The 21,180-nt window shown below is 50.2% G+C and overlaps 2 protein-coding genes across 2 annotated transcripts; one reads left to right on the forward strand and one right to left on the reverse strand.

Moving 5' to 3' along the window:
• Positions 1-4,054: 4,054 nt before the first annotated feature.
• Positions 4,055-5,050, reverse strand: LOC119715250 (olfactory receptor 14C36-like). The gene has a single exon (XM_038172488.1). It carries the CDS (start codon positions 5,048-5,050, stop codon positions 4,055-4,057), a length of 996 nt encoding a protein of 331 aa, XP_038028416.1.
• A 13,294-nt stretch (positions 5,051-18,344) lies between these two features.
• LOC113842043 (olfactory receptor 10AG1) lies at positions 18,345-19,313 on the forward strand. The gene has a single exon (XM_027448714.3). It carries the CDS (start codon positions 18,345-18,347, stop codon positions 19,311-19,313), a length of 969 nt encoding a protein of 322 aa, XP_027304515.3.
• Positions 19,314-21,180: the final 1,867 nt, after the last annotated feature.

Genomic DNA, 21,180 nt, shown 5'->3' on the forward strand with positions numbered 1-21,180 from the left:
GGTCATTCCCCAGTGCAGGCACAGATCCCAGCAGGAAGAAGGAGCCAGGCACATTTCCAGGACCAGCTCCCACCTGGGCAGTGGTGAATGGCCCTCCCTGTGCTCCCTGCAGGCCCAGAGCTGGCAGTGCTGCTCTGCTGCGGTGCCCATGGGGTGACTGTGCATGGCTGTGCTGGTCCGGATGGGAAGCTGACCCTGCCAGCAGGGGGTCCCTGCTGTTAATCCCCTTCCCCAAGACCCGTGGATGTGGCAGGAGACTGAAGGGATGATGGTGCACCTCTCCTATGCAGAAAGGTTGAGGGAACTGGGCTCGTTTAGCCTGGAGAAGACAAGGCTCCACAGAGCCCTCATTGCAGCCTTCCTGTACTTGAAGGGAGCATATAAACAGGAGGGGAATGCCTGTTTACAGGTGTTGGTAGTGATAGGACAAGGGGGAATGGTTTTAAAGTAAAATGGGAGATTTAGGTTGGAAATTAGGAGAAAGTTTTACACTCAGAGGGTGGTGGGGCACTGGAACAGGTTGCCCAGAGAGGTTGTGGATGCCCCATCCCTGGAGGCATTCAAGGCCTTGCTGGATGTGGCTCTGGGCAGCCTGCTCTAGTGCTTGGCAACCCTGCTCAGAGCAGGGGGGTTGAAACTAGATGATCTTTAAGGTCCTTTTCAACCCAGGCCATTCTGTGATTCTGTGATTCTGTGATTCTATGATTCTATGATTCAGTGTCTCTAGGTGTGGCCAGTTGGTACTTCACTAACAATGACATGAGTTACTGCCAGTCCTCCTTCCCTGTACCTGCTGGGTTCCCACTTTCTCCTCTGAGGCTGCATAGTCCTTGTTTACTTCTAAATACCTCAGATTAGAACTCACTTTATTCACACAGATACCTGGATTTAGTACTCCAGTAGAATTGTTTGGATTCTGGAAACTAATTATAATAACCCTGTTTTTTTAAAAGTAGTATTGAATATGTATCAACCTAGGAGCATAAAAATCAGCTGCTTGATGTAACTGGTGTGCATCTTGGTGGAGCAGAGACTCCCGGCGCACCCAGCGCTGTTTGCTTTCCTCTATTCCTTTAATAAATTGTAAACTTTGATTATAGTCCTATTTTGAAGACTGAGCCATTTATTACAACCATCTCCGCTGTCACTGCACATGATGGTCTTGTACCCAGGGTGAAACAGCAAGTATTTAGGCCTATTGCTGGCACAATCGTTGGAGGAAGAGCCCAGCCTTCAGGCAATATACTGAGGACATCCCATTTTATTACACAGCTGTCCTAAGAGAGTCCAGTCAGAGAAAGGCTTTAAGATAGACTTTGATACAGGCTTCAGGTGAGACAATGCAAAGTCATTCCTCAGTATCAGCTGGAGGAAACCACGTATTTTTCTAGGAACAGCAAAAGAATAAATACTAAAATAAAGAATAAAACAATAAATAATATCAAATACACAATTATTATTAAGGAAGGAATACCACACAAACATGGAACAGGATATATTGGGAGTCATTTGGGAAGAGAGACAAGAACTTCATGAATACTAAAAAACATTCATGAAAACACTTTCCAAATGACATCCTTGAGCTCTGCTGCCCAGGAGGCTCATGTAGTGCAGGGGCTTGCAGATGGAAATGTAGCGGTCATAGGACATGACAGTGAGAAGAGAATGCTCTGCTGATATCAAGAAAAGAAACAGAAAGACCTGTGCAGCACATCCTGAGTAGGAAATGGCCCTGGTGTCCCAGAGGGAATTGGCCATGGCTTTGGGGACAGTGGTAGAAATGGAGCCCAGGTCAATCACAGAGAGGTTGAGGAGGAAGAAGTACATGGGGGTGTGGAGGTGGTGGTCACAGGCTATGGCGGTGAGGATGAGGCCATTGCCCAGGAGGGCAGCCAGGTAGATGCCCAGGAAGAGCGCGAAGTGCAGGAGCTGCAACTCCCGTGTGTCTGCAAATGGCAGGAGGAGGAACTCGGTGATGGAGCTGCTGTTGGACATTTGGTCCTCCTTGGTATGGGGACCTGTTCAGGAAGGAAAATACAGTGACGACGTAAGACATGCTTCTCTGAGTGAAACCTATACCATTACTCAGACTCTCCCTCTGCCATACTTCCTAGTATTTTCTTCCTATGAAGGAAACATTCATTCACCTCCATGATTTGAGCTTTATTTCATGAAGTTCAATATTCCATGAGGAACAGGAGCATTTGCCAATGGGCTGTCAAGGAAGCATTTCCCAAGGAAGCTGTGGGTACATGGGAATGTACCGGGGGGGCTGGATTTTATTGTCAGATATATTATATATATACTGCTTTTTCAGTATTTTCAGTTCCAATGCAAAAGAATATGGGTGGCAAAAAGGACTTTTAGGATTTTTTTTTCTACATACCCTCCTCCTCCTCATCATGCCTAAAAACTCTTCTCTGCAGTCAGAAATCCTGAGCATTTCTGCTGCACTCATAGTGACTTGCCGTGAGACCTGGGAGGCAAAGCATTTCATTGTGCAGGGTGAGGGGAGCTGGCTGTGTTTGTCCCCAGCTGCCTGGCACTTGCAGCTTTTGGACACCGAGGGCGATCACATTCATGTTACCCGGAAAGAAGCCAGATGCTACTGAGAGCAGAGGAACCCCCTGCCAGTCATTTCCACCCGCTGCCAAGTAACCTGAACATGGCCACTGCAGCAGCCTGATTGGCCCTCAGAAGGGCTGGCCGGCAGGCACTGTGACATCATCCCGCGCATCAGAGAGCCCCCTGGGCAGCAATGACGTCACTGCAGAGGGGAGGGCGAGGGGCTGGCAGAGCCCCATCGAGGGGCTGGCTGGGGGTCCCCTCTGCTACAGCCACCTGACAGCACGAGGCAGGCAGGAGGGCAGGCAGGGCTTGTGGCTGCCTTGCTCAGGACGAGCCCTGGGCGAGCTGGGTGAGAAATCTGAGCCTTAGCTCCAGCAGAAGCTCTTCTCTTTGCTCTTGACTTTTCTCGATAACACCACTTCCAGGTGAGCTCTGCTCTTGCTAAAACCATACCTCCATCTCCACCATAAATTTCTGTTTTTGGAGCCTGTCCTTGCTGTCACCCCCTGGCAGATCCTTCATGGCTCCTCTCAGTGCCCTGTCCCTGCGTCGTCCCAGCCCCACTGCCCCACACATGGTCCCACAGCTGTGCTGCCAAGGCACTGCACATGGCAGTGCACAGTCAGGGCTTGGTCAATCTCCCCTCATTACAATCCCAATGGAACCATCAGGGTCCCTTTCCACCATGGCCCTCCTTCCTTTGCAGCCTTCTCCATCCCATGGCCCCTGCCCTGACCTAGCCACGTCCCATGAGGGCTCTGTAGACAGCCCTGCCCCAGGCCTGCAGGGCTCTGGGCCAAGACAGAGACTGGCAGGGCTGGCCATTGCCCTGACACAGGCCTTGAGCCCGGCTCCCCACCTTCCTGACCTCTGCCCGCCTCCCTGCCCTCTGCCCAGCCCAGTGGCAGTGGCTCCAGGGCAGTGCCCACTGCAGGCTTCTGCAGGGCTCTGGGCACTGCCACCACAGTCCCGGCCCCTCTGAAGGCAACAGCATCTCCTGGGGCATAGAGGGCTCAGCCCCACAGATGGAAACATCCATGGCAAAAGCATATAGAGATCAGCGTACCCTGCTGTGGTGTCCCCTGCTCTTCTCTGCAGCAGATCCTCAGAGGTCTGCAGCCCCTCCATGCCATCCCTGTGGGTCTGCAGGCAGCTCCTGCAGCCCGTGGGGCAGGGCAGCCTGCCCCAAGCTGCTGCAGCCAGAAAGGGGTTCGCTGGTCCCGTTATGTCTCTGCTCTGCTGAGAGTGGGATCCAGAAAAAGAATTTGCTGTAGGTTCATTTATTTTGTTTAAATACACAGAGAGGCTGGCTCCTTGTTTATGCAGAGCCTCAGGGTCACACAAGATATGTTGGTATTTAAGTGCAAGGGGATGAAGAATGGCATTTCTTTGTGGAAAACAGTATCACAAGGGCAAAATGGAAAAAAAAAAAAAAAGTCTTCCAGAAGTAAAACCAGGCTTAGCCTGTCATGGCATAAACCACAATTCATGTGTAGAAGAAGCAAAAGAAGCAGTCTATAGCTGCTGAAGGGTCCAAATAATTTCCTGAGCAAATCCTGATAAACATCCATGACATCACTTTCCTAATGGCATTCTTGAGCTCCTGGTTTCTCATGCTGTAGATGAGGGGGTTCACTGCTGGGGGCATCACTGCATATAGAACAGCCATTATCATGTCCAGGGATGAAGAGGAGATAGTGGGAGGCTTCAGGTAGGCAGATACACCAGTGCTAACTAGCAGGGAGACCACAACCAGGTGAGGGAGGCACGTGGAAAAGGCTTTGTGGCGTCCCTGCTCAGAGGGGATCCTCAGCACAGCCCTGAAGATCTGCACATAGGACAGCACAATGAATACAAAACACCCCAAAACCAGAATGCCACTGAATGCGAGAAGTCCAACTTCCCTCAGGTAGGAGTCTGAGCAGGAGATTTTTAGGATCTGTGTGATTTCACAGAAGAACTGGTCCACAGCATTGCCTTGGCAGAGGGGCAGGGAAAATGTATTGGTAGCGTGCAGTAGAGCATAGAGAAATCCACTGCCCCAGGCAGCTGCTGCCATCTGGGCACAAGCTCTGCTGCCCAGGAGGGTCCCATAGTGCAGAGGCTTGCAGATGGCAACGTAGCGGTCATAGGCCATGACAGTGAGAAGAAACAAATCTGCCGACATGAGAAAAGGAAAAAGAAAGACCTGTGCAGCACATCCTTCATAGGAAATGGTCCTGGTATCATGAAGAGAATTGGCCATGGCTTTGGGGACAGTGGTAGAGATGCAGCCCATGTCGAGGAGGGCGAGGTTGAGGAGGAAGAAGTACATGGGGGTGTGCAGGCGGTGGTCGCAGGCTACGGCGGTGAGGATGAGGCCGTTGCCCAGAAGGGCAGCCAGGTAGATGCCCAGGAAGAGCGCGAAGTGCAGGAGCTGCAGCTCCCATGTGTCTGCAAATGGCAGGAGGAGGAACTCAGTGATGAAGCTGCTGTTGGACATCTGATCCTCCTGGACAACGGGGACTACCCAAGGAAGAAAAGACCACGATAATTAAGAGAGACATCTCTGAGAAAAACCTACTCCACTTCTCACTGAAAAACCCACACAGTGACTTTCCCATTTCTGAGACTTTCCTGCTGCTCTGTTGCTTGAGCTTTGGATGTTGCTGGAGGAAGGTGTCACTGGGAGCAGGGGACACTGCTGTGGACTGTGGAGGAGTCACGCCTGCTTACAAGTCTAAACATAAAGAAATCAGGAGTGACCTCTAATTAAATCTACCTCTGATGTATGTAGAATTCCCAGCATTACCATTCTCAACACTCTTGACTGCCAAACAGCATTTATGTTTTAATTTGTTTCAGCTGCATCTGTGACACTCTTCTGAGTTTTTTGAGGGTAGAAAACCCTGGCATTTTTCCTACATTCCAGGTGAGATTTTGTGAATGTTCTATGAGGATTTTGTGAAGTGCAGTGAGGATAACCAGTCTGTCCATCTACCCTGGTCTCAGCCAGATTCCTCTAGGGCTCAGTCGAGTTACCCACATTGAGCTGCTCAATGATTGTGGCCTCCAGAATGTCTGGGAAAATGATTCAGCTTTTTCCTTCCCTCCAGACTGCATTGCCCCAAGCCCCAGAGTTTAGAAGGGGGTTTGGGCACTTCTCCTCTAAGGGCAGATCTGCGTGGTGGGACCAAGAGGGTCAGAGCTTGAGCTGCAGCTGAATGCCAGATCTGCAGGGAGCCATAAAACGACACTAGGTGTAGGAGCAGAGAGAAACAGCACAAGGCTTCTGCCAGGGGAGGCAAGGCCAGGGAGGGACTGACAAGAACTCAGGAGACTCTGCTCTGCTGGAGGTTCTGCTGCTGAGGTTATGAGTCACGTCCTCAATCCTGTGAGCTAGGGGACAGACAGACAGGTAGCAGAGTACTCTGCTAACACTGTCCTACCATTCCCTGCCCATGGCTCTGCTGCCTGCAGCTGTCCCTGCCTGCAGCTGGGTCTCTGTCCCCACGCCTCCTGCCTGCAGCTCACAGCCCCCATCCCACCCTCTGGGTGCTCAGCTCTGCCCTGCAGACACCTCCTGGCAGCAGGGCTCTGCCCAGGGGCAGCTCGCTGGGGACACGTCCTAGAGCCCAGGGCACACAGACCCTGCTGACACTGCATGTGAGGTGGTGGAGGTTTCTAGGGGCTGAGGGGAAAGAAAATATCCTTGTAACCTCTCAGCCATCATGGAGTCTCAGGCACTTCTTGGAACTAACAGCATATATTTCTATTACATCTGAGGCAAGTAGAGAAGATTGAAAGTTCAGGAGGCTCAGGAAAGCTGTGACTGAAGCTGAAATCCTCTACCTTTTCCCAGCTCTTGCAAAGCCCCCTTGGATACACCCTGGTTGTGCTGTGGAGTTGTGAGCAGGCTGCCCCAGGCAGCAGCCTCCCGCCAGCAGCAGGACCCTGCCCTGCCGGGGGGGCTCCTTCCACCCGCAGCTTCTCCCCGCAGCATCCTGGGCAGCTCCCCGGGCAGGCTGAGTGCTGAGCCTGGCAGGCGGCAGAGGCCCTGCCCGGGCACACAGCCCCTGGGGCACAGCAGGGACCCTGCTCTGCACCAGCCCTTGACACCCCTGCCTGCACCCCTGGCTTCACAGCTTGCAGCTGGCCCACAAGAAGGGAGCCCTTGGGGCCTGGACAATGACCCTATGGCAGGGAACCTCTGTGCTGGAGCATGTCCTTCTCTCCAAGAAATAAACACTCTCTGTCTACAGCCTCATCTGCTCTGGAATAATCCAGGTCTAGGGCACATCCAGGATACTCCAGTGCATTGCAATACACTCAGACTTACCGTGTTAAGGGTTGCAAGCATTGCTTTTCCAGTATACTCTCAGCTTTCTAACACTCCATGCAGTCTTTAACAACTCTCCCTTCTCTGTCCTCCCAGTGCCAGCTGCAGGCAGCGCCCCCAGCCCTGCTGCGCTGTGCAGAGGAGCTGCTCCTGGGCAGAGCTGTCTCTCTGCAGTGCTGCTCGCTTGCCACGAGCTCCCCTTAGGCCCAGGAGCCCGGCCCAGCTCAGCAGCAGAGGCCCAGCCCAAGGCCTCCCTTGCTCTGCCCCCCACCAGGCTCCCTGCACATGGCCCTGGGGCTGCAGGGGAACCTGCTGGGAAACAGCCTGAAGGCATCCCTGGGGCTCCCTCCCTCCCCTGGGCACACACACTTCTTCACACCAGGCTCATTTTTCCTAACAGAAATCCAATTATTCACATCTTCTTGTCCCAGTGTAAGTTTGGACATCGAGTCATGGTCAGGGTCTGACCTTCATCCGCACTTGAGGAAGGAATTCAGCAGAGTCAGTTGAGGTATCTCATGCTGGCTGTAATTCTTGGGGTTGGAAGGCGTCTCAGCTCCCTCCCCTGTCTGGCACAGACCCATAGGAGCTGGGATTCCTCTAACCCCCTGTTCAGGTGTCCCCAACATAGGCACCTTAATGTGAATTACTAAGCTACAATAGCTCCTCAGTGGAGATGGAGGACAGGCAGGAGGTGTTCAGATGGAAATACCTGCTGAAATTTGTGCTTGATCCTCTGTGAGTCAGGTGGAGGCATTCCCTTGGGTAACTAAAGGCAGCAGATGCCAACATGTAGGACAACTGAACCTGTCCCTACTCCTTATCTGCAGGGCAGCCTGCAGAGGCTGCCAGCAGAGCAAAAGGTGTCTTGTCACAGGGAGAGCTAAACCTATTCTGTTCTCTTTTAAATGTTCCGTTATCTTTTATCATAAAATCATAGAATATCCGAAGTTGGAAGGGACCCATAAGGATCATCAAGTCCTCCTGGCACAACACAGGTCTTCCCAAAAGTTTAGACCATGTGACTAAATGCACAGTGTAATTGCTTTTTAAATTCAAACAGGCTTGTTTCAGTGACTACTTCACTGGGGAGCCTGTTCCAGTGTGCAATCACCCTCTCTGTGAAGAACCTCTTCCTGATGTCCAGCCTAAACTTCCCCTGCCTCAGCTTAACATCATTCCCACAGGTCCTATCACTGTTGCTTACAGAGAATAGGTCACCTGCCTCTCCACTCCCCCTTGCGAGGAAGTTGTAGACCGCAATGAGGTCTCCCCTCAGCCTCCTCTTTTCCAGGCTGAACAGGCCCAGTGCCCTCAGATGCTCCTCATATGTCTTCCTCTCTAGGCCCTTCACCATCTTCTTCACCCTCCTCTGGACACTCTCCAACAGTTTAATGTCCTTGTTGTACTGTGGTGCCCAGAACTGCACACAGTACTCAAGGGGGGGATGGACCGGTGCAGAGTAGAGCAGGACAATCACCTCCCTCGACTGACTAGCAATGCCATGCTTGATGCATCCCAGGGTATGGTTGGCCTTCCTGGCTGCCAGGGCACACTGCTGGCTCATAATCAATTTGATGTGAACCACAAACCCCAGATCCCTCTCTGTGGGTTGCTCTCCAGTGTCTCATCGCCCAGTCTGTACATACAGTCAGGGTTGCCCTGTCCCAGGTGCAGGACCCGGCACTTTCCTTTATTAAAATTCATGTGGTTGGTGATCGCCCAGCTCTCCAATCTGTCCAGATCTCTCTGCAAGGCCTTTCGACCCTCATCTGAGTCCACAACTCCTCCAAGTTTGGTGTCATTGGCAAATTTGCTCAACACACGTTCTAGTCCTACATCCAACTCATTTATAAAGACATTGAAGAGGACTGGCCCTAAAATGGACCATTGGGAGACGCCACTAGTGACCATCCACCAGCCATATGTGGCCCCATTAACCACAACCCTTTGAGCCTTGCCCGTCAGCCAATTGCTCACCCATCGTATGATGTTTTTGTTAAGTTGTATGCTGGACATTTTGTCCAGTAGGATCCTATGGGATACCATGTCAAAAGCCTTGCTGAAGTCCAAAAAGATCAGATCAGCTGGTTTCCCTTGGTCAACTAGATGGGTGATCTTATCATAAAAGGAAATCAAATTTGTTAGGCAGGATCTACCCCTCATGAACCTATGTTGGCTGGGACCAATGACTGCATTGTCCCCCAGGTGCACCTCAATAACTTCAAGAATCTTCTTCTCCATAAGAAGATTACAGTCTGCCCCATTTGCCGAGGTGATCGGCTCGGGGCAGATGCGTTCTGCAGCGGAGCGGGGGATCGGGCCAGGCAGGGCTAATTTTCTGGCATCGAGCCTACTTCAGGGAGCCGCCAGGACCCGGCAGCCCTCGTGAGGGAGGCTGATGAGGCAAAGGCGGAGCAAGCAGCGCCCCCTCCCCAGCCGTTCAAAAGCAGCCCCTAGGGAGCGCGAGCAACCAGGAGAGTGGCGACCAGGGTGGGCAAACAGGGCGTGGCGCGTCAGAAGGGAGTGGCGCGGCAGTTAGCGCGGCAGTTCGCGCAGGCAGGGCGCGCAGGAAGGACAGAGCGCTTCCCAACCTGGTACGCCCCTCTGATTATTATCCTCTTTTGATAGTCCAGGCGGGCAGTGGCAACATTGAAGAGAGAAGCCTGAAGGCAATCAAAAGAGACTTTAGGGGGCTGGGATGGTTAGTGGATGGAGCGGGAGTGCAGGTGGTGTTTTCATCCATCCCTACGGTGGCAGGGAGGGGTACAGAGAGGACGCGGAAAGCCCACCTGTTAAACACGTGGCTCCGGGGCTGGTGCCAACACAGAAATCTTGGGTTTTTTGACCATGGGGCACTTTACTCGGCACCCGGCCTGATGGCCGCAGACGGGTCCCTATCTTTTAGGGGAAAAAGGATCCTGGCCCAGGAGCTGGCAGGGCTCATTGAGAGGGCTTTAAACTAGGTAAGAAGGGGGATGGAGCTGAAGCAAGGATTGTTGGGGCTGTGCCAGGGGGAACAATGGCAAGGCTGGGAGAGAAGACAACAGCCCAGCTGAAGTGCATCTACACCAATGCATGCAGCATGTGTAACAAACAGGAGGAGCTGGAAGCCATCGTGCAGCGGGCAGGCTATGACTTGGTTGCCATCACGGAGACGTGGTGGGACCACTCTCATGATTGGAGTGCTGCAATGCCTGGCTATAAGCTCTTCAGAAGGGACAGGCAGCACAGAAGGGATGGCAGTGTGGCTCTCTATATTAGAGAGTCTTTCGATGTTGTAGAACTCGAGGCTGGGAATGACAAGGACAAGTCCCTTTGGGTTAGGATCGGCAGGGACAACAAGGCTAGTGTCCTGGTCGGGGTCTGCTATAGACCGCTGAACCAGGATGAGGAGACGGATGAGGAGTTCTACAGGAAGCTGACAGAAGTTGCGAAATCTTCAGCGCTTGTACTCGTGGGGGACTTCAACTTCCCTGACATATCCTGGAAGCACAACACAGCCCAGAGAAAGCAGTCTAGGAGGTTTCTGGAGAGAGTGGAAGATAGCTTTCTGACGCAGCTGATTAGTGAACCTACCAGGGGTGGCGCCCCACTAGACCTTCTCTTCACAAACAGAGAAGGACTGGTGGAGGATGTGATTGTCAGGAGCTATCTTGGGCAGAGTGACCACGAAATGGTGGAGTTCACTATTCTTGGCGAGGCCAGGAAGGGGACCAGTAATAACACTGTATTGGACTTTCGGAGGGCTGACTTTGGGATGCTCAGGACACTAGTTGGTGGAGTCCCTTGGGAGGCGGTTCTGAAGGGCAGAGGGGTCCAGGAAGGCTGGGCGCTCTTCAAGAGGCAAATCCTAATGGCGCAGGAGCGGTCTGTCCCCACGTGCCCTAAGATGAGCTGGCTGGGAAGAAGACCAGCCTGGCTCAACAGAGAACTGTGGCTTGAGCTTAGGAGAAAAAAGAGCGTTTATAATCTTTGGAAAAGTGGGCAGGCCACTAGGGAGGACTATAAGGATGTAGCGAGGCTGTGCAGGGTCAAAATTAGGAAGGCCAAAGTTCATCTGGAGCTCAATCTGGCTACTGCCGTTAAAGATAACAAAAAACGTTTTTATAAATATATCAACACAAAAAGGAGGACTAAGGAGAATCTCCATCCTTTACTGGATGTGGGGGTAAACTTAGTTACAAGAGATGAGGAAAAGGCGGAGTTGCTCAATGCCTTCTTCGCCTCAGTCTTTAGCGGCAATACTGGTTGTTCTCTGGATACCCACTACCCTGAGCTGCTGGAAGAGGATAGGGAGCAGGATGTGGCCCTCACCATCCACGAAGAACTGGTTGGTGACCTGCTACGGCACTTGGATGTGCACAAATCGATGGGGCCGGATGGAATCCACCCAAGGGTACTGAGAGAACTGGCAGAGGAGCTGGCCAAGCCCCTATCCATCATTTATCAGCAGTCCTGGCTATCGGGGGAGGTCCCAGCTGACTGGCGGCTAACAAATGTGACGCCCATCTACAAGGGCCGGAGGACTGACCCGGGGAACTACAGGCCTGTCAGTTTGACCTCAGTACCAGGGAAGCTCATGGAGCAGATCCTCTTGAGAGTCATCATGCAGCACTTGAAGGGCAAGCAGGCGATCAGGCCCAGTCAGCACAGGTTTATGGAAAGCAGATCCTACTTGACGAACCTGATCTCCTTCTATGACAAAGTGACGCACCTGGTGGATGAGGGAAAAGCTGTGGATGTGGTCTACCTTGACTTCAGCAAGGATTTTGACGCCGTCTCCCACAGCATTCTCCTCAAGAAACTGGCTGCTCTTGACTTGGACTGGCGCATGTTTCGTTGGGTTAGGAACTGGCTGGATAGCTGGGCCCAAAGAGTCGTGGTAAATGGAGTCAAGTCCAGTTGGAGGCCAGTCACTAGTGGCGTCCCCCAGGGCTTGGTGCTGGGACCGGTCCTCTTTAATATCTACATCAATGATCTGGACGAGGGCATTGAGTACACCCTCAGTAAGTTTGCAGATGATACCAAGTTAGGTGCGTGTGTCGATCTGCTTGAGGGTAGGAAAGCTCTGCAGGAGGATCTGGATAGGCTGCACCGATGGGCTGAGGTCAACTGCATGAAGTTCAACAAGGCCAAGTGATGGGTCCTGCACCTGGGACGCAATAACCCCAAGCAGAGCTAGAGGCTGGGAGATGAGTGGTTGGAGAGCTGCCAGGCAGAGAAGGACCTGGGAGTGATGGTGGACAGTCGGCTGAATATGAGGCAGCAGTGTGCTCAGGTGGCCAAGAAGGCCAATGGCATCCTGGCTTGTATCAGAAACAGTGTGACCAGCAGGGCTAGGGAGGTGATCGTCCCCCTGTACTCAGCTCTGGTGAGGCCGCACCTCGAGTACTGTGTTCAGTTTTGGGCCCCTCGCTACAAGAAGGACACGGAGGTGCTTGAGCGGGTCCAGAGAAGGTCGACGAAGCTGGTGAGGGCCCTGGAGAACAAGTCCTACGAGGAGCGGCTGAGGGAGCTGGGCTTGTTCAGCCTGGAGAAAAGGAGGCTCAGGGGCGACCTTATTGCTCTCTACAGATACCTTAAAGGAGGCTGTAGTGAGGTGGGGGTTGGCCTGTTCTCCCACGTGCCTGGTGACAGGACGAGGGGGAATGGGCTTAAGTTGCGCCAGGGGAGTTTTAGGTTAGATGTTAGGAAGAACTTTCTTTACTGAAAGGGTTGTTAGGCACTGGAACAGGCTGCCCAGGGAGGTGGTGGAGTCTCCATCCCTGGAAGTCTTTAAAGGACGTTTAGATGTAGAGCTTAGGGATATGGTTTAGTGGGGACTGTTAGCGTTAGGTCAGAGGTTGGACTCGATGATCTTGAGGTCTCTTCCAACCTCGAAATTCTGTGATTCTGTGATTCTGTGATTCTGTGAAATTTTACCAGGCACTGTCATGCTGGATAGGCAGATCACTCACCAATTGCAGTCATGGGCAAAGCATACTTAATGCAGGGAGATTAAGATAATTTATTGAGTGTTACTAGCAGACTGGAACAGTGAGAAACTAAAAGCAAAAGACCATCCACCCTCTTCTTCCTCCTCCCCCTGAGCAACTCAGGGGAACAGGCAATGGGAGCTGTGGTCAGTCCATGACACTTCACCTCCGCTGCTCCTTCATGGTCACTCTCTGCCCATGCTCCAGTGTGGGGTCCCTCCCACGGGATGCCGTACTTCCCAAACTGATCCTGCATGGGCTTTTCACAGGCAGAAGCTCTTCAAGAACTGCTCCAATATGGTCCGTACCACAGCATCTATCTGTCAGGAGCAAACTGCTCCAGCACGGGTCCCCCATGGGTGGCAGCTGCCCCCTGACCCCCTGCTCCTGTGTGGGCTCCTCTCCAAAGGCTGCAGCTCTGGCCCAGGGCCTGCTCCTGCAGGGCCTCTCCATGGGCCGCAGACTCCTCCAGGCCACATCCACCTAGTCCACTGAGGGCTCCTCCACGGGCTGCAGCATGGAGATCTGCTCCATGTAGGACCCATGGGCTGCAGGGGGACAGCCTGCTCCACCAGGGGCCTCTCCATAGTCTTCAGGGGAACTTCACTTCTGGTGCCTGGATCCCCTCCTGACCTCCTTCTGCGCTGACTTGAGTGTGTGCAGGGCTGTTTCTTTCTACATTTTCTCACTCCGCTTGCCCAGCTGCTGTTTCAGAGCAGTATTTCTCCTTTCTTAAATACCCTCTTACAGAGTTGCAACTAGTATTGCCCATTCGCTCAGCTTTGGTCAGTGATGGGTCACTTTTGGAGCCATGTGGAACGGGCTCTTACCTGGCAGGGGGCAGCTTCTGCACCCTTCTAACAGAGGCCACCCCTGCAGCACCACTGCTACCAAACCATTGCCACGTAAACCCAATCCAAGCAGCTGTACCCTAGAAGGCCTGCTGCTCCGGAGAAAAAAGGCTTGTCATCATACTGCGAGATGTGAAAGACCAAAGGTAGGACTTAAAAGTTACCCATCAGTGTCTGTTGGCAGCGGAGATGGAGAATGGTCACTGAAGTACTTCTCCAAGGCTGTCCCACATGTGGCAGAACAGAGGACGTCCTCCAGCAGAGGAAAGTGGAGATGTGTAGAAAGGCCAGGCTATCTTCATGAGCAGCAGCTGCCCAGGGTGGGCAGTGACTGGAGCCCCACAAAGTGAGAGATAACCCAAAGGGTGTAATATCACATCAGGCAATTATTACCCTCCTAAAATCACAGAATCACAGAATTTCTAGGTTGGAAGAGACCTCAAGATCATCGAGTCCAACCTCTGACCTAACGCTAACAGTCCCCACTAAACCATATCCCTAAGCTCTACATCTAAATGTCTTTTAAAGACTTCCAGGGATGGTGACTCCACCACTTCCCTGGGCAGCCTGTTCCAATGTCTAACAACCCTTTCAGTAAAGAAGTTCTTCCTAACATCCAGCCTAAAACTCCCCTTGCACAACTTTAGCCCGTTCCCCCTCATCCTTTCACCAGGTACATGGGAGAACAGACCAACCCCCACCTCTCTACAGCCTCTTTTAAGGTATCTGTGGAGAGCAATAAGGTCGCCCCTGAGCCTCCTCTTCTCCAGGCTGAACAAGCCCAGCTCCCTCAGCTGCTCCTCGTAGGACTTTTTCTCCAGTCCCCTCACCAGCTTCATCGCCCTTCTCTGGACCCGCTCAAGCACCTCGATGTCCTTCTTGCAGCGAGGGGCCCATCTGAAAGTATCAGAAAAAACTCTCAGTTTGGATATAGAGGTAGCATGACTGGGACAGAGTGATGAGCATTGTGCTATCCCCTTGTCAGTGCTGGTTCAAAGCCTGGCAGCACCGTAGGCACCTCTGTGTGTCACCCAGCTCAGAATTTGGGTCAGATGAACTGATTTTCAGTTCTCATAAACTCTACTGACTCTTTCCCTGTTGACCCGAATGGGACTGTAGTTACTGAGTCATGCAGGCTCTGGATGGGATATTCCTCCTGCAATGAGCTCTTGGAGGAACTCTGCTCACCACAGGCTCTCCCCATACTTATGGTCCTACACCTCTCACAGAAGGAAATCACCCTGCAGTGCCTGGATTTGTCCACGGTTGCTCCAACCCACAGCATTGGCTCTTTGTGGCCTTTCTGACTTGTGTATCTTTTCATCCTGATGAGAAACAGTCCTGTCCAGATCTTGACTTTATTGGATACCCCAGAAAGACAGACTGGAGCTGCATTACCTGCAGGATTTCAGAGTAAGAAATCAAAAACTGCATGAACCTCACACAAGGGCAGGAGAAACTCCCCTCTGGAAATGTGACTTGTGCTACTGACCATAAAGCCACACAAGGCTAGCTTGGTAAGACCCAGTCATCCCTTTTTTATAGGCACTGAAGCCACATTAATTTGTATGAATGTAGAGGCCTGCTCTGGAGTGGCATGATACCACCCTTTTTTCCTTGCTATCTGTTTCCAGCTGAGCTTTCTCTCCAGGTCCTTGCTGGGTGTGTACTGGGGGCAGAAAGCATGCACAATTGGAGCTGGATCTCTCAGGGCTGCCTCCACCTTTTAGCTAACACTGGATGCAGAAAAGGTGTTGGGACCCACAGAGGTGGAGATGCAGAGAAGCCTTCTCTGTTGCTCCAAAGTAAAATTAAACACAGACTGATTTTTCTCATTTTCTGTGTTATTCCGTTTTTGTTGTTTGTTTGTTTGTTTGTTTTTAGCTGTTTTCATTTGAACAGCTAAATCTTATTCCTCAATTTCTGTACTTTTTAAAGACATGTAATTATTCTGAAAGTTGCTCAGATCCTCTTAATGTTGTTACTGATGTTGTGAGTGTCTGGGGAGAAGCACTGGTAGCACTAGGGTTGACGACTTTTCTCCTAGGATTGCTCACTGACTGACTTATAATGAGGTAGGAGCAAGAGTGATGGAGTAGTGTCCAGAGAGCCCCGTCCAGGTGCTTTCCAGGGAAATGACAAACAGAAAATGAAGTCACCTCTGTCTACTCTATCACCGACTGAGAAGAGTGCACCTGTGTGCTAGCTCCTGACAATGGTAAATCTCTTTTGCTGTGCTCTGAAGTGCTGAGATACTGTGCTAGAACAGCCACTGCTAAAAGCAGCTGCAGGCATCTGTGGCTTGTCTGGCCTCAGAGGAATGGGTTTCTCTCAACTTGGAGCAATGCTGCTGGTGAGACTTTCACTATGTAAGGAGTACTCCACCAGTTTTCCTTGAGCAATGCTAGCCCAAGCCGTGCTCTATGTGTGATCATGTGAAGCACTGAGATATCTGGGTATTAAAAAGCATATGCTACAGGTTTAGGGAAGAAACTAGGAAACAATGCTGATATATGGAAAATCTGCCTCTAAACGGTTGTTTTCAGTTACAAAACTTGTTTACAATTAATGCAGGGATCTCAAAGTATGTGTAAATAGGTAGGTTAGGAAGCAGATTATGGCCACTTCTTCCTCAGATGTACACTAATTTTATCTTGGAGATTTTGAATAGTACTTCTAGGAGAACTCCAAAGACAAAACATAGAAATAGGCAGGCATGATAGAAAAAAAAAAGAATGAAATCAAGCTCTCAGATCACAGATTCCTTTCCTTTCCTTTCCTTTCCTTTCCTTTCCTTTCCTTTCCTTTCCTTTCCTTTCCTTTCCTTTCCTTTCCTTTCCTTTCCTTTCCTTTCCTTTCCTTTCCTTTCCTTTCCTTTCCTTTCCTTTCCTTTCCTTTCCTTTCCTTTCCTTTCCTTTCCTTTCCTTTCCTTTCCTTTCCTTTCCTTTCCTTTCCTTTCCTTTCCTTTCTTCTTTTCTTTCTATTTTTTTTTTTTTTAACAGAGCTTAAGAAGACTTTTTGAGGCAAGTTAGCAATGGTTAGAGACATGCAGCAAGCATCCTCAGTTCTCTCTGCTTGAAATAGAACATTTCTTCCCCATGTCAAACTGATACCTTCCAAAAGCTTTCACCTGAGTCTGTTATTTCCAGGAAGCAACCTGCAATTGCAAGGGCTGCTTGCTTACAGCTCACGCCCTTCAAGTGTGATCAGCAACATCATTACGCTCTGGGAAATGGGAAATTCAAAAGGGAAGGCTTGGTTTTCCAGCCAGCAAGAGCATCGCTCTGCTCTGTGAGGGCTTGCAGTGGACTGGGAAGCCTTGCTTTGTTGAGATCAGAGTGAGTCAGCCTTCAGTTGCATTTGTAAGCTTCCAGAAATCCAAGAGACAGAACAGCAAGGTCAAGCAAGGGAACTAGATGGAGCATATTTAGAAGTTACATTAGCCTGCCCTGTTTGCCCCACCTTTAATTACCTTCATCTTTGAATCCCTTGAAAGCTATTTGAGATTGTGTTGTGATTGCTTGCATAATGCCCCTTTTAGCCCTCTGAAAGCTTGTGATTTCTGCACAAGTAGCTATCTTTCTGCCTCATTAAAATGTCCCAGGGATGCATCAGTGTCCTTTACTCATTGACAGGTAGAAGTCTGTTTTACTTCTGATGGAGTTCACCAATCAGCCATGCAAAAAATTTGGATCTAAGGTAGTGCCTCTGCTCTCTGTGTGGTGGACAGAGCTTCAGGGGATGAGTTCTTATCCCTGAGGAAAACTGGGACAAATCTCTCTCACTGAAGTCTTGCAGCAAATCTTCACCTTGCCTTGCCTTGCCTTGCCTTCACGTCCCTTTGCTTACCTCCCCTTCCCTTATTTAAATCCTCTCTTACAAAGAAAATTGCATTTCTCTTATTCATATGACAACTAGCTGTCATTCAGGCTTAACGATTTTGTTCTGACCCTTCCTGACAAGCAAGAAACTCAGGTACTAGGGCTGCCTAGGATGGAGATAATTTTATTCATAGCAGTCCCTGTGGTGCTATGTTTTAGGTTGGAGTTTAAAACAGTGTTGATGACATACCAATGTTTTGGGTATGGCTGAGTAGAGACTGCACAACATCAAAGCCTTCTCTTTTTCCCACTCTGCCCCTACAGTGTACCGGCCATGGCCGGACAAGAGTCAAGGGGCACACAACCAGGACAGATGACCCAGACTGGCCAAAGAGATATTCTGTGCCATGTAATGCCATGTTCAGCAATAAAAAGCTGAGGGACTAGGTGGTGGGGAAGGTAGGCATTGCTTGAAGGCTGGCTTGTTTTGGTTTGTTGGTTTGTTTTCTTTTTCCTTCCTCTAACCCTAGCTTATTAAACTGTCTTTGCCCTGACCCATGAGTTTTCTTGCTTTTGGGCCTTAGTTTTTCTCCACTATCCCACCGAGGGGGAGTAAGTGAGTAACTGGGTGGGGGCTTAGCTACCAGCTGGGGTCTGCCCACCAGACCATGTTAGATTTCCATACACACATGCAAATTTTGGTCAAACTGTCCTAATACTGCAGTCATGTTTATGCTGATGTTTGTAGCTTGTCACTGTACCTGAGATCTACATGGTGGTGGATGGGTCATAAGCATCCTCTAAGAGCATGTTGTTGGCATTGATCTATGTAGAGAAAATGCCCCAGAGAAAAGGCTTGGATAATCACACCACTGAACTGGGATTTCTTCTTTTGGGATTTTCTGACCACCCTTGCCTACCCAGCGTGTGCTTCACAGTCTTCCTGATCATCTACCTCATGGTTCTCACTGGGAACAGCCTGATTATGCTCATCACAGTGATGGACTCAAGCCTCCACAACCCCATGTATTTCTTCCTGAGAAACCTGTCCTTCCTGGAGATCTGCTACACATCGACTACTCTACCAAAAATGTTGGTAGCTTTCCTGACGGGAGATGGCAGGATCTCCTTTCTTGGCTGTGCTGCCCAGCTGTATTTCTTGATCGTGCTGGGAAGCACTGAAGGCCTTCTCTTGGCTGCCATGGCCTATGACCGCTACGTAGCCATATGTGACCCCCTGCGCTACAGCCTCATCATGAATGGGGGGTTCTGCATGAGACTGGTAGTGGGGGCGTGGATGGCCATCGTGCCACTACAAGTAGGACAGACCTATCAGGTGTTCACCTTGCCCTTCTGTGCATCCCGTGACCTTCATCACTTCTTCTGCGACGTCCCCCCTCTGTTGGAACTGGCCTGTGCAGACACTTTCTGCAACCAAGTGACCCTGCACACTATCATCTTCGTAGTCGCTGTCCTTCCCTTTTCCATGATAGTTATTTCTTACACTAAAATTATCAGGGCAATTCTGAAAATGCCTTCAGTTCTGAGCAGACACAAAGCTTTTTCCACCTGCTCGTCACACCTCGGGATTGTGACTCTCTTTTATGGCTCAGCCATGCTTGTGTACTTTAAACGCCGGTCACAGGACTCTGCAGACACTGACAAATACCTTGCCCTGTTTTACACAGTCGTGACCCCCGTGTTTAACCCAGTCATCTATACTCTGAGGAACAAGGAAGTTAGAATTGCCCTGAGAAGACTCCTGTGGAGAAAGTGATATGGCAGAGTATGTGAAAGAAACCCAAATTGTACCAAAAGTCCCAATGAGGCATTTGCCTGTGTGAGTGTAGGCATCAAGAATCAGCTCAGACAAAACTGATATGTCAGTCTCAGGTGGCTGATGAGAGAAAGGGTGGGGCTGAGCAGTAGGGATGAAGACTGTGCATAGAGTGCCTGGCAGAAAAGGTCTTGACTTCCCTACAGGCTCAGAGTCCCTTAGGAGACATTCAGGACCAATATCAGTTGTAGATTGTTGATATCACTTTCTCTGTAGGCAGACAACTAAAGAAACAGCAGAAAGAAGAAATCTTTTCCTATACTTATTATTATTATTATTCTTGAAGCCTATCCCTTTAAGGAGACTCCTGGCGTCTCCGTAATGAACCCCATAAGAATTAAAGACTTCAGGAGAATTATGCCCAGAGCCTTGGCTTGTGAGGGAGTTTTGCATGTTGATTTGCCCTCTGCTGCCAAGTTCCTGAACTGCAGATCCTGAAGCAAGTCTATGAGGAAGTAAAGGACAGAAGCAGGCCCCCAAATGTTTGAGGGTGTTGGCAAACCCCAATGATGGCCATCCCAGAAGAGACCACAAGAGTGTTATAAATGAAGTCTCATCTCAATCTGAATTTAGTAATACTTATACAAGAATATTTATAAAAGATATAAAAGGCAAGTAAACAGAGCTGGGTGTGCGGGGAGTCTACGCTCCACCAACACACGCACAAGAATATAAAACATTCTAAATGTACAGAACATTGCTTTTCATAGATGTTCTGGATTCAGTTAGGACAGTTAATTTTCCTCCTAGTAGCTGGTAGAATGCTATGTTTTGGCTTAGGATGAGAAGAGTGCTGATAACACACCAATGTTTTAATTGTTGCAGAGCAGTGCTTACAGCAAGCCAAGGACGTCTCAGCTTCTTGCTCTGTCCTGCCAACGGGCAGGCTGGGGGTGCAGTAAGAGCTGGGAGGCGACAAGCCCAGGATAGCTGACCCAAACTATTCAAAGGGGTATTCCATACCATCTGACGTCATGCTAAACAATATATAGGGGTGGCTAGCTGGGGGAGGGGGCCGGACTGCTTGGGGTTAGGCTGGGCATCGGTCAGTGGGTGGTGAGCAATTGCATTGTGCATCACTTGTTTGTACACATTATTAGTAGTAGTAGTACTACTACCATCATTATTATTATTATTATTATTATTAGGAGGAGGAGAAGGAGGAATATTAAATCTAGCGTAGCTGAAACCAGGACATATAATTATTAAGGAAAGTTTATTATTAATTAAACAATTTAACTAAAAAAAAGGGAAAGGGGAAAAGGGAGGGAAAAAAAAAAAAGTAAAGGCTGAGTGGAAGTGCAGAGGAAAGAAATTACTCTCTACTTCCCACAAATGAGCAATTCTTGGCCACATCCTTGAAGCAGGGCCTCAATGAACATAGCTGTTCGGGAAGACAGATGTTTTCGCAACGAGAGCCCACCCCTCCCCTCAGTTTCCTTTTTCCACCTTTTATTGATGAGTGTGACATCATATGGCATGGAATATCCCTTTGATTGGTTTAGGTCCGCTGCCCTTGTGATGTTCCTGTCTCACTTTTTGCCCACCCCTAGACTGCTGGCTCTGGGAGGAGGGTTAGAGAGAGTCCTGATGCTGTGCCAGTCAAAGCCGGTACACACTGCTCCAGACTGTTAGTAATGCTCAATAAATTATCTTAACCTCCCTACACTGGGTCTGCTTTGCTCATGATTGCAATTGGTGACTGATCTGCTTGTCCCTTAAAACAACCCTGGAGTTCTTTTCAACTCTGTTTTCTCCATCTATTTCTTTCAGGAGTGGGGGTGAAAGGAATGGTGGAGGTGAGCCT

The sequence above is a fragment of the Anas platyrhynchos genome, chromosome 30, assembly GCF_047663525.1.
Source record: "Anas platyrhynchos isolate ZD024472 breed Pekin duck chromosome 30, IASCAAS_PekinDuck_T2T, whole genome shotgun sequence".
Taxonomy (NCBI): domain Eukaryota; kingdom Metazoa; phylum Chordata; class Aves; order Anseriformes; family Anatidae; genus Anas; species Anas platyrhynchos.

What these genes read in the sequence shown, in the direction of transcription:
- LOC119715250 (XM_038172488.1), bottom strand. Translation starts at nt 5,050, where the DNA reads ATGTCCAACAGCAGCTTCATCACTGAGTTCCTCCTCCTGCCATTTGCA.
- LOC113842043 (XM_027448714.3), top strand. Translation starts at nt 18,345, where the DNA reads ATGTTGTTGGCATTGATCTATGTAGAGAAAATGCCCCAGAGAAAAGGC.